Raw genomic sequence first — 12,766 nt, 5'->3', positions numbered from 1 at the left:
CGCCCGGGCCAGGCTCGGCGGCGGGGAGGGGGAAAAGAGGGGGAGCTGGCGGAGGAGGAGCCGGGGCGCGGCCGGTCGCCCGCGGGGGCGACGCGGTCGCGAGAGCCCGAGGGGGGGGGGGAGGGGGGGCAAGTGAAGAACCCCTTTGAGGTGAATTCACCTCCACGATCCATTCTGATGGCTTTCAGTTTTAGATCCCGCTCTGCTTCTGCAAGTTTCTGAATTTTTCTGAATGCCTCAAGTGCCTCATCCTTAGTGATGAGGAGAGCCAGGCACATGTACCGGGAGTAATCGTCACAACCAGGAGAAAGTAGTGCTTGCCTCCCGGTGTCTCAGGTGGATGGGACCACACAAGTCGCCATAAATCAGTTGCGGCTGCTGTGAAGCACGGTAGCTTGTCTGAGAGGGAAATGGGAGGCGGTGCTGCTTTGCTATCATGCAGCCGTCACACACCTGCTCCACTTGCTCCAGGATTGGCATTCCTTCGACCATGCCTTCTGCTGCTAGAGAACGAAGTGAACGGAAATTCACGTGAACATACCTCATGTGCCACAGCCACGATGATTCCTTTGCATGCACCATCAAGCAAATGGGTTCAGTCTGCTGAATATTCAGAATGTACATTTTGTTCTTGGTCCTCCACACTCTTGCCAAGACATTTCTCTGACGATCTAACACTGTCATCACACCATCTTCAGCTGAGTATTTGCATCCATTCTCATCAAGCTGACCTAGGCTTATTATGTTATTTTTAAGCCGAGGTATGAAATACACATCTGACAGTACTCGATGTTCTCCAGTGTGACACTGCAACAGTACTGATCCACATCCACAAATCTCAACTGCAGAACCATCTCCGAATGGGATCCTTCCTGTCACAGACCGATCAAGTTCAGCAAATTTCTCAGCTCTGCTGGTCATGTGATTACTTGCCCCGGTGTCAAGGTACCAGGACATCTCCTGCTTGCCTGTGAGCTTCGGTACCACCTTCTCTTCATTGAGGAATACCCTGTTCCTCTGCAACTGAATCAGACAACACCAGTTCGCACCTCTCCGTCATGAGGAGTGTTGGGTCATCATCTTCTTTCTCGGCGAGATTTGCCTTCTCATGCTTCGGCTCAGGACAATCTGACTGAAAATGACCCTTCTCATTGCAGTTGTAACATCTCACCTTGGTGATGTCAAACTTGCCCTTTTTCTTATGCTTGCCACGGTCCTTTCCAGGCTTGCCATGGTCACCAGCCGAACTGCTCGAGCTCGCAGCTCTGTCGCGCTCTTCTTCCCTTCCATGAGCTGCTCCAGTGCCCTCGTGACTATCTTTGCCATGCATTGCCATATTATTTTTGCCACACTTGCCTTACTTGAGTTGTTCAAATTCTTAGCCAAACTTTGGCTTGCCTTAGGGAATCTTGCCACAGTTTTTATGTCTATGACATGTGGGGTCTACTGCTCATAAAAAAATCTTGCTTTTTTATGTGATCCACCCACACTCCAAACGGGAACAATCCTTATGGGCTAGGAAAACCCACTGAATATAAGTCAGAAGATGTATATATGTCTATTTCCATGACTTTTATGGTGTTGAAGGTTTTTCCCCCCTAGCAGATGCTTTGAGGCCAGGCATCCGCGGCAAGTTTCCCTCTATATACCCGAACTCGCTCTTCCCTTCTTCCCGCTTCCTTTACCTGATCTAGTTGGTGTAATCAACAATGTTATTTCCGTTGAGAAATTAATGGGAAAGGGGTTACCCCAGTTGGAAAAAAATGCCTATTTCTAGAGAATAACAGAACTACATATATGCTACTCCCTCCGTCCCATAATATAAGACCCTTTTTGATATCATGATAGTGTCAAAAAAGGTCTTATATTATGGGACGGAGAGAGTACTTTTCCTGATATGTTCTGCTTCAGACAACAGTTGTTTTCCCTTCTATGAGGCGGACAATCCTTCTGATTACTTGTGATTTTTGTTGATTCAATGAGCATTATTTTCTGTGTGATGTACCGTCAAGCAGAAACATGTAAAAGCCACCAAATGCTACTGTCTAGGATGATAGATGGCTCTGTTCAATTGGATCCTGGATATGTCCAGGCATCTAAACTGTATGCTGATGTGATAATTGTCTGCTTGCAAAGGAAACCATATTTTCATATGTTAACTGCATGTGTTTGTTCCTGCTAATTCGAACTGCAATATTTGCCTTGTTTCCTCTTTGATCAAATGAAGGGACAGCCCTTGTGTTTGTTTACAGTTTTGAGGATCCACTGATTATTATGGAGGTTTCTGTACAGCCACCAGAGCCACTGGACGAATCCTTCCTCTGCTACGATTACAGTATCAATAGTCTGCTAATAGCCGACGCAGAACCAAAACATCATTTTTGTTTTGTACATGCCCATATTTCCATGCAGGTTATTCCATATACATTTTGTAATAGGCCATGTTCTTAATCATTCGTGTGGCCAGTAGAGTCCTCATAAAATGCCGTGGTGTTGTCATGTATGTCATCAGCTTGCAACAGCGCCTCTGGCTACACCTCCATCTATGTAATCCTTTCATACATCCTTTTTCACAGCCTTTAATTTCATGTTCACAGAGCTCGTATCAGCAGGAGGAGTATATGAGTCTGATTGCGGCTCATCCAACGTTGAGTACAGGGAACAAAGCAGCACGTCAAGTGATGGAGTAGCAAGGATTTTCTAACAGTCCTCTCTCTTAGTTCTTGTTCTCTCTTATCAGTCTTCTCTGTTCCCGAGTTTAAACATTTCTATTCCCTCTATTTTAGTTTCTTCATTATTCAGTTTTGTTCCTTGGTTTCTTCTTAGTTATTCAATGTCCCTCAGTTAAATCTGTTAATCTTATTTATTCAGTCTTCCTTAGTTCCTTAGTTTCTTCTTAGTTATTCAGTGTCCCACAGTTAAATCTGTTGATCTTATTTATTCAGTCTTCCTTAGTTCTTCAGTTTTATCAGATTCTTTTGGGTTTCTAAGTGTTATTCCTCATTTTTGTGCATCCATTCTTCTTTAGTTTTCCAGTTTTATCCATATTTTCTGAGTTTCTCAGTACCTCAGTTTTATTTGTTTCTCTTATTTATTCATTTTATCATGTTTGGTTTTCTTTCAAACTCCAGTGCATTCCAAAGGCGCGCTAGACATCACCGCTACTGGAGAGGCGCTACTTTGTGATGGACAAAACAGGACAAGAACAGAGAAGCAAAATACTTCATATGCGCTGATGGCAGGATTGGGTTCAGGTCCGGAACTACGGATGGGAAGAGTTTGCACTTGCAAATGAACTTTGGATAGGGCACAACATCCTCGTTCTTTTCAACAAGGATGGAGGTCGTGTCACTATCTAATTTGATGTCCTGCACCCCTTTTAATAAGTCAAGAGTTATTATTGTCAGGCATCTCCAGGTTTTCGGAGTTTATTATGTGGCATGATGTACATTCTCTGCTAAGCCAGAGAGAGATCCTTTTTGTTCGGTAAACACTTTATCTTCGAGCTTTCGCTCGGCGTAGTACCGGGCTTTGAGTACTTGTGCGCATAGACTTTTCGGCCTAGTGACCAAACGCCAAGCTTGTCGTGCTAGTAGTGCTTGGTTAAACATACGGAAGTCACGGAATCCAGCACTGCCTTTATCATCATCCCATGCACCTTTTGATGACCCACAATAGAAACTCTGCATCATCTTAGTGAGATCATCGCAATCAGAGAAGGGTAGTTTAAACACACACATAATGTATGTGGGTAATGCTTTGCATGACCGGTCGAGCTCTTCCCGTCTACACTTGACGACTTGGTTGCGGCCTGTCGCAAACTCGAGGATCACCGATGTGCCCGGGCGAGTGGAGGATGTCCATCGGCGACCTCATGCACGGCCCTACCTGATGCTGCTGGACGAATCCACGTCTGGGCTCGACTCCGGCACTCTGTCTCCGTCCTCCCCATCGTCGAGGTGCTCAAGGACATCGAATCCATTTAGTACGCACTATAGCTTAGCTAACCTCCCTGTGAATCGGTCCAGCTGCTCTACCTGCATGCGCGTGTGTTTGTCTTCCGCGTGGCAGTCAAACCTGTGTGGTGGGCGGTCAAACATATGTGATCTGGTTTTAGTCAAAACCGGGGGAGTAGACTTATCCGATTTTAAAAGTTGAAAGACCAAAATTTCTGGGTTTTAATGTTGAAGGACCATTTCTCTTTGAAATAGTTGAGAGACGAAAAATACACTTTCCCCCAAAACATACTAATACGATACCTAATAAATGCATTCTGAAAATATATTTCTGAATCGATCTAGTGATATTGATTTGGTAGTATATAATGTCACTACCATTTCTGCAAACTTGACCGAACCTTAACTGTTTGACTTAAGACGAAACCAAGTGGCCTTGTATAGATGTACAGTGAGGTAGTACTATTTTACATGCATTCTTGTTCTCCCATCCTCCCAAACAGTTTGATAAATGGCTCAATTCTCAAGATGTTGCTGACCGACATTCCATCATCCTTCGGTTCTGGATTGTGCAATTTCACGATAGAGCCAAGCCCTAGGTGGTGCTTCATCTTAAGACCATGACTGTTGGTGCTGCTCTTCTCGGTTCTATGTTGTCTTAGCTCGTGTGTATGTGTGCACGCATGCACGCATTGCATTGTTTTAGAGAGTAGCTCTTTTATTTCTTTCAATTTCTTTTTGAGGAGAATATTTCTTTCAATTGATGCTTCAGTGAAGTGCCATTTTAAACAAATTCACGTAAGATGACAGACAAACACCCATCACAATCATATTACAACCAAACTTACAAAAACTAACAAGTAATGCAGAGCTATTAAAATACCAACCAATTATATATATGGTAGCCTCTTTAGCTCCTCTTTATTCATGTACAGATTAAAATAATTGACCCTAGTTAGGTTATCCATCAACATTGCGGCAGGTCTTTAGGTGGCGGCGGCAGAGAAGTATCCGGTGTGGGCCCGTCCTGAACCTCAAACACCATTCCCAACCCGAGATCAAGATGAGCCTCGAAGTGACAGTGCATGTACCACATCCCTGCAATTAACATACAAGCAATTTTAGTTAGCTTTGTCAAGCTCAAACCATCATAGCAAGCTAACAACATCACATCATGATTCTAACTTTTTAAGGAAATGATATATACTACTCCCTCCGTTCACTTTTATAAGTCATTTCAGACAACTGAAAATAGGCTATTTTGCACATTGTCTAAAATGTCTTTAAGGCCTTATAAAAGTGAACGGAGGGAGTAGTAGGAATATATATTTAGTGCATGATGTGTACCTGGATTGTCGGCGATGAAGCGGATGACAGCCCAGCCACCGGTGGGGACGAGGACGGTGTTGCGCTCTTGGGGGTTGACGAGGTTGAATTGCCGCGCCGCGGTTGTCTGGTTGTAGTTCCCAAAGCCCTGTGCTAGGACGAAGAAGTTGAAGCCGTGGAGGTGCATGGGGTGGCTCTCCTTGGCGATGAGCCGCGTGTTCTGGAGCACCATCTCCACCGTCTCGTTGTACCGGAGCGTCCGCACCTTGGTCGACTTGGTTGTGTACTGCATCGTGGCGTTGTTGCTCGCGTCGGCGGTGTAGTCGAAGAGGACCGGCGGCTGGTCGGGGAAGTCGCGGGTGTAGACGCCCGCCGTCAAGTTGCTGTAGTGGGCCTCGAGCATGGAGGTGCTCCTCGGCGGCACGAAGGACGCGTTGTTCATGCTCGACGCGAACATGGTGCGGCTCCGGTTGCACAACGTCTGCTCCGGCTGGCAGTCGGCGACGCCCATCCCGACGGTGACAAACATGCGGGTGTCCACCGCGAGCGGCACGGTCGGCTTGCCGGGGAGCACCAACGCGGTGAGGTTGGAGAGGAACCTGTGGGCGGTGTTCGTGTCGTTGAACTCCGGCAACTGTGGAAGCGCAGGCGGCGAGGTCGTGTTCGGTCCGCCGGCGTACTCTAGCACCGCCGTCGCGTTGGTCCTGCTGAACGGCGGCCCCGACGGTATCCCACTATCATAGGGAGACGCCGCCATGTAGTATCGCCCGACGACGGCGTCCGCGACCATGAGCGCGTCCACGGTCTGCCCGGGCCCAACCACCACCACGTTCGTCTTGTACGGTGTGGTGTAGCACGCGTCCGCCGCCACCACGGTGAAGGTGTGGTTCGCCACCTTGAAGAACAGAGGCGTGTTGAGCGCAGCGTTGATGATCCGGAGCAGGTACGTCTCGTTCTTCTTCACCTCGAACATGTGCGTCTCTGCACGCAAACCCAAAATTCATCAAAAGTTGCACCCCTTCCGTTCTAAATTGATGTAACTCTAGGCTTGTTCTAAGTCAAACTTATATAAGTTTGACATAAAATATACTGAAATTTACAACATTAAATATACGTATATCTGTATTGTATGAAAATGTATTCTATAAATATGGTCAAATAAAAATCTGACTCGGGACAAAGGTAGAACTTTCATTTACTACATCAACCACAAATTAAGAACAATCTTACGCCGATGAAGGTTAACTGGCACATACGATTTGGGGCGGAGCAGTTGTAGAAGTCTCCCGGCTTGCCGTTGATGGTGTAGGCGTCGGCTGGCCCGGCAGGAATTCCGGTGAGTAGCGCCATCTGCTGCAAGTCGAATACATTGGCGTTCCACCACTCCCCGAACATGATGATCTCCTCCTTGTCGGGCTTGGTGAAGGGGTAGGCCTCGGCGCCGCCGCGGGGCAGGATGATGAGGGCACCATAGACGGTGGCGCGGAGGAAGGAGAAGTGGGCATGCCACCAGAGCGTGCCCTCCTGCCCGGTGACGTTGAAGCGGTAGGTGTAGTTGCTGCCTGGCTGGACGGGGCACTGCGTGACCATCGCCGGCCCGTCTGCCCACTGACTGCCACGCTGGAATATGCCATGCCTGCATGGGTCGACATTTTGGTACCCCAAAATTAAATTGTACCCCTTCATTCCGTATTACTTAGCAACATTTGTTTTATTTTAAGTATAATTCGTAGATTGCAGAAAAATACTAACATTTACAATAGCAAATAAATGAAATATAAAAATATGTTTTCATATAATACCAAAATAAAATATGAAAATATATTTCCACGACGAATGTGTGTTGTTATCTCTTCTATAAACGTGGTTAAACTTCACAAAGTATGACCTAAGACAAAACCAATATACTAAGTATTTTTAGGACATATATATACTAAGTAATATGATTATTACCAGTGGATGGTCATGCCGTATGGCGATTCATTGACGAGGTGTACAACCACCGTGTCACCCTCGCTGGCCCGAATCGTCGGGCCCGGTAGCTGGCCATTCACCGCCGTGATGATCCTGTCCGGCTGGCAGAGCTGGCTAATGGAGAGGTTCCCGACCTGGTGAGTGAGATCAAATATTTATTATATGGAGGGTTACCACCAAATAGATAGAAACTGTGAAGTACACGAGGGGTAAAAGACACTCAACATGTTTTGAAGTATATATTTCATTGTTTATTACTCCTTAGTTGACTTCTGACAATTTTTTGTCCTGTTTAGGAGATATTAATTGCATTATTGTGCCAATACGACAAATAGTTATTCTTCCATTTTATTGTTTTTCTCCAAAGCTAACAATCTTGAACCAGATGTCAAGATGATGTGACAGCTGACTAGATGGACAGCTTGATCCCGTGTTTGTTATGGACGTGTTCGACGTGGCGCAGGAGCAGTGTTTGGTATAATTTGACACAAATTTCATAGATTTCGATTGGTTGTGTTGAAATATGAGATAGTCTCACGTCAATTTACCCTATATTTTACCTGCAAAACAATTTTACCCTATATTTTAGGACAGGAATATCTAGCGAACGTCGGATTTTTAGACATGGCAAATCAAACATTTTTCACGGGAAAATATGTTTGCCAAGGATCACAAATTTAGTTGACGAGCATGAGAAACCCGTCTAAGTTTATTTTTTGCTAGGAACTTGCCGTGCTTGTAAACTAAATTTATCACCCTCACGTCAACATAAATTGCCATAAAAAACGTACAATCTGCCATGACTTTTTGCATTTCCATATTTTATTATATTCTCTAAAACCGACAATCATGTACCACATGTTAGGATGATGTGACAGCTGACTAGATGGACAACTTGAACCCGTTTTTTGTTATAGACGTATTCAATGTGGCGCCTGAGCAGTTTGGCGTAATTCGACAAGAAATTCATAGAACTCGGTTGAAATCGATGAAGTATGAGACAATTTGACAGTAATTTTTAAGGGCTTAAAATCGGAGTCATGACTACAAGGTAAAAACCGATTGTTTTCTTTTCCAGAAATAATAATTGGCAAGTGTTGTTGGAGAATTAGGCAACTACATATTGCACCTCCACTTGTTATTTACACATGGACCTTTGAGAAGGAATTACAGAAATTCTTCATTGGCCAAGCCCATATATTCTAGCATGTGTCTCATGACGATACAACTGTCGATCCAACCAAAATAATGCGTTGTTGCATGGTGGCTAGGTGCAAGACTAAACAAAAGCTAAGTGTAAGCATATTAACGATGACATACATGGATACCCAGTGTCAAGAACAGAAGAAAAGATGGCATACATACCCCTAATAAACAAAAATGCATGCACCTAGGATACTATCGATTAAGAAAGGTATAAACCGGCAGGTAACTAAACTCGATGAGATAAAACTATGTGCATGGAAAGTATGCATGAGAAGTGAAGAACACAATTGTATGCACATAGGAAAAGCAGTGCTCAATTACATTGAAGGTGTGCTCCACAATGGCAGCGTGGGCAGCCGAAGCAACCAATGCTAGAGCAAGCGGCAGAAGGAGCGACCAGGACCTCGCCATCTCCGTACTTGAATGCATGCAGCAAGGAAGGGCCGAACAGAAGATTTGATTGATTGATTTGTGCAGTTAGTATGTCGGTATATATAGAGGTGAGAGACGTTCAGCTGACCAATTTGCATTTTCAAACACAAACGGCATTTGGGTGCTGAAAGAGAAAGAAAGAGGGACGTTTTGATTAGCTTCAAAAGTCCATTTTTTTCGAGTAAAACCTTCAGAAAGTCTTACTTGCGCGTCAGAGTACTACTGTTGAGTACGACCGGACCACAAGTGCCCAAGTTCGTTAAGTTATTATTACTGCATATGCAGGCTAATTTTATTCCAGTGCAAGTTGAAGAATCAATACCCGTGTGTTAGTAAAAGGCTAATATCGTGTGCTTGTTTAGGAAGTGTTACGGAGACTAGTTATTCGAGGCCACTCGGCTCCTCTTTTTTTTTCGAAATGGAAGGCCACTCGGCTCCTCTTAAACACACACGTTTGCATTTATATGTCAACGGTACCGTACAGTGTGTCATCTTTCCTGACAGCGATCAGTCTTGGGTTACTGATGAGATTAAACTTACTTTCTTTTTGAAGAAGTTGTTGAACTTTTGGAGGGATTGACTAGGAGAAATAACAAGGCAATGCGCCTTTACTTTTCTACTAGGACTGCTGTGCAAGGTAGAGCTTGCTTGTCATCGACATCTTCGACGATGACTTCGTCTTATCATGATCCAGAAAGATCCTTCCTTTCAACTATATTGTGTTATTTTAGAGAAAAGTATATTGTCTTCATTCCATCCTAATATACTACTCCCTCCGTTCGGAAATAATTATCATCAAAATGAATAAAAATGGATGTATCTAGATGTATATTAATTCTAAATACATCCCTTTTTATCTATTTTGATGATAAGTATTTTGATACGGAGGGAGTATGTTTCTTCATATATGATCCAGGCACCGCCAAAAAAGAGGCTAATGCCTGACGGCCTAGCTACCACAGTTCACCAAAACTCACTAGTACAAAAAAGGATCTAGAGGATATTCACCACCGTGACGGTTTCGTTTTCCAACTCAATGCAACTGGAGGTAAGTCTATTTCAATGCTATTACAAAAAAATGTGATTTGAGTATGAATTTTTGAATTAATAATATAAGAACTAAAATGTAAATAGTTATGATTTATTGTATTTTATCATTATAGGATTGTAGTAGTGGTTGCACCCAACTTCGGTGCACCCATGGAGTGAACAGTAAATTCAAAAAGATCAAAAACTTCGTGGAGGTGATTATGAGCAAATGGTTTAGGAGCTTGCAAAGTTTTGTCACCAGAAAACATCAAATGATCCCCATACAAAACGAAATACAGATGATGCCCTGCACCCAGTTACTGTTCACATGTTTTAAGCACAAATTTTTGTTTTTTTTTATACAAGGCTCCTCGGATGTTACTTCTCCACCAAATTTTGCAAGCACCTAAAACATTTGGTCATAATCACATCCACAAAATTTTAAAAAAAATCGAAATATTTTGCTAAGTTTTTTATCGTGGGTGCACCGGTGGTGCAATGTTCGTGGGTGCACAAAAACTACACTCATTGAATACAAGTAGCATAATAGTTTTGCTCGCACTATTGCGTGCTGATGTATTCTTCTGAGCTCATATGCTCCTTGATGAATAGTAAAAGCAAAACTATAGTAAAAAATCAAAGTGCAAACTTGACAAATGTTCTCAGTGCTTGCAAATTCTCATCCTGAAATAACATTCTTGGAAGTCATGGTAAAAAATTGACACTCCAAAAATGCTATATTCGAAAGCATTTTGGAGTTCTATTTTTTTTTGCCATGACTTCCACAAATGTTATTTCGGAATGAAAATTTGCAAGCACCGAGAACATTTATCAAAGTTTGCACCAAAAATATTTCAGAATTTTTTGAAGTTTATTTTCATTTTGTTTTGAATTTACTATTCAAAAGTAGGAGGGGACTTTGGGCTGAAGGCCTTTTCCCATGCATAGTTGTATGTTGAGGTGGTATATTTGCCTATTGAGAAAAGTAGATGAGTTGGAATCACCTATTTTGTTATGGAGAAACCAGTTTTGTGAACGGACTAATTTTAGTCTTCGGACAGAACACTTGGTTTCTCATCTGATTTGCATCTTACGATGGCCCTTATCTGTCTGACTTCCCGAACTATGTCGTCTTCTCCCTCGTCTTTTCTCTATATTTCATCGCTATTGCCCGCATCTTGTCGCCACCACCCACAAAAAGCTCGTTGTCCCACCTTGGACTCCAACCACCATCGTGCAGGAGGACATGCGCCTTTACTTTTCACTTCAGACTGTTGCGAGCAAGAGCTTGCTTTTCATCAACACCTATGATGACTTCATCTTATCATGTTCCAAAAATATCCTCCCTTTTTCAAGTATCATGTTATTACATCCCAATATATTATGTTTATCCATCTGACTAACCTAAACTAGCCACTGGTAAAAAAGAAGGCCAATGCTTGCCGGCCTAGTTATGATAGTTCACAAAAAGTAGTCTTTGCCAAAATAAACTACTAGTACGGGAAAATGATTTTGAGGTTTTTTCTAGACACAACCCTTGGAAAGTTTTGACTTCCAACACAACGGATGCCGAGCTAATACTTATATTATTAGAGGCGGTTTCCTCAAAAGACACCCACGTCAATCAGTTCTCGGTATGGTACTGATTGTGATAATTTAGATTTGCACTGGGATTCTGATGCATAACCGCCTGAACCACAATGCAATTGCAATTGATTAAGGATATCATGCTTGAGACAACTTTGAAACATTAAAAGTTAATAATTAATTAAGAAAGGCAAGTGAAGTCAACACAAAGAGATGTTGTAGCAGTTGGCTAGCGCCCCTCCGGCTCTTTAATTATTATGGGTTCAAGAGTTCGAGCCCATCTAAGATAGTCTAGCACCACTACTCTCTAATTATTACGAGTTCAAGAGTTCGAGCCATCTAACACATTGAATCTAACGATGATAAAATGCTCATGTGGCAACTTGGGTCGCCACCGACATCTGAACAGAAGATGAAGACAACAACCTTTGAGCTATTTTGTTATTTTCTTTCTTGACGAGCTTTGTGTCACCTGAACTACTGATGGAGAGAACTAATTTTGAGCTAGTATTTCCTTTTAAACTTTTTTTTGGTTTTATGTTATTTTCTTTCATGAGCAACTCGTCTAAGTTGTGTTTTTTAAAAGCAAGTTGGAAAGAAGTTAGTACTCAATACAATCCGCATAGCATTCATCCATTTATTTGACCAACTGCTATAGTGAACATGAGTAAAATATCCTAAATGCATGGTTACACAACAGTGTAGCCCCGCTTAAGGCCGAGATATCTCATTGTGATAAACTACTAATGTCTGCACGCTCATTTGTTCTGCAAGGGTGACAAAAGCATTTTGGGATGTGCTAGGAGTACACACAACATCCTGGGACTATATGAGGTCCCACCAAAATGTACATTAATCCAGGCATTTTTATCATTCTGAAATTCAGAAGATCATACCTTGGTGACTCCTTCCAGAATTCAGAAGGTCACATCTTGGTGACAAGCCAGAGAGAGATGGTTTTACACCTTTAGCACTACAGGATTCTATGGGTATCCCAATGTCACGAGTTCACGGCGTGTTTATGATGAACATGTCCTCGATTTTTTCTTACAAGATCAAGTGGCAGCTGCACTCTTTTTTGCGTATTCCTCTATCCTCTGGAGGAAGATTGATAGTGATGGTGGGGAAGATGGCCTTGCAATGGGCTAATCATTTTGTACTATATAAGGCAGCAGCAACAGAGAACAACCCCTAGATTCCTCTGCCTCTAAATTTCTATGGAAATGTTGATCAAACCACTTTTTGAAAGATTACGT

At 43.0% G+C, this 12,766-nt stretch overlaps 1 protein-coding gene and 1 long non-coding RNA gene across 3 annotated transcripts in view; one reads left to right on the top strand and one right to left on the bottom strand.

Annotated features, from left to right (window-relative positions):
* Window positions 1–3,535, top strand: part of LOC119360746 — a 17,382-nt gene extending 13,847 nt beyond the window's left edge. The window contains exon 5 of one of the 2 annotated variants that reach the window (XR_005172799.1): window positions 3,132–3,535. This is a non-coding gene — a long non-coding RNA (uncharacterized LOC119360746). Of the gene's footprint in view, window positions 1–2,252 lie in introns of both variants that reach the window. The other variant, XR_005172798.1, reaches the window with a different exon arrangement.
* A 1,209-nt stretch (window positions 3,536–4,744) lies between these two features.
* LOC119355348 (laccase-25-like) lies at window positions 4,745–8,909 on the bottom strand. The gene is made up of 5 exons (XM_037622163.1): window positions 8,784–8,909; window positions 7,236–7,390; window positions 6,539–6,918; window positions 5,304–6,263; window positions 4,745–5,054 (listed from the first exon to the last, which is right to left on the bottom strand). The coding sequence occupies exons 1-5, from the start codon at window positions 8,889–8,891 to the stop codon at window positions 4,924–4,926; spliced, it is 1,734 nt and encodes a 577-aa protein (XP_037478060.1). The 5' UTR covers window positions 8,892–8,909; the 3' UTR covers window positions 4,745–4,923.
* Between the last annotated feature and the right edge of the window lie 3,857 nt (window positions 8,910–12,766).

This window comes from Triticum dicoccoides, chromosome 1A (genome assembly GCF_002162155.2).
Source record: "Triticum dicoccoides isolate Atlit2015 ecotype Zavitan chromosome 1A, WEW_v2.0, whole genome shotgun sequence".
Taxonomy (NCBI): Eukaryota; Viridiplantae; Streptophyta; class Magnoliopsida; order Poales; family Poaceae; genus Triticum; species Triticum dicoccoides.
The sequence above is the reverse complement of the archived record's forward strand: the minus strand, read 5'-3'. Positions and strand labels throughout refer to the sequence as shown.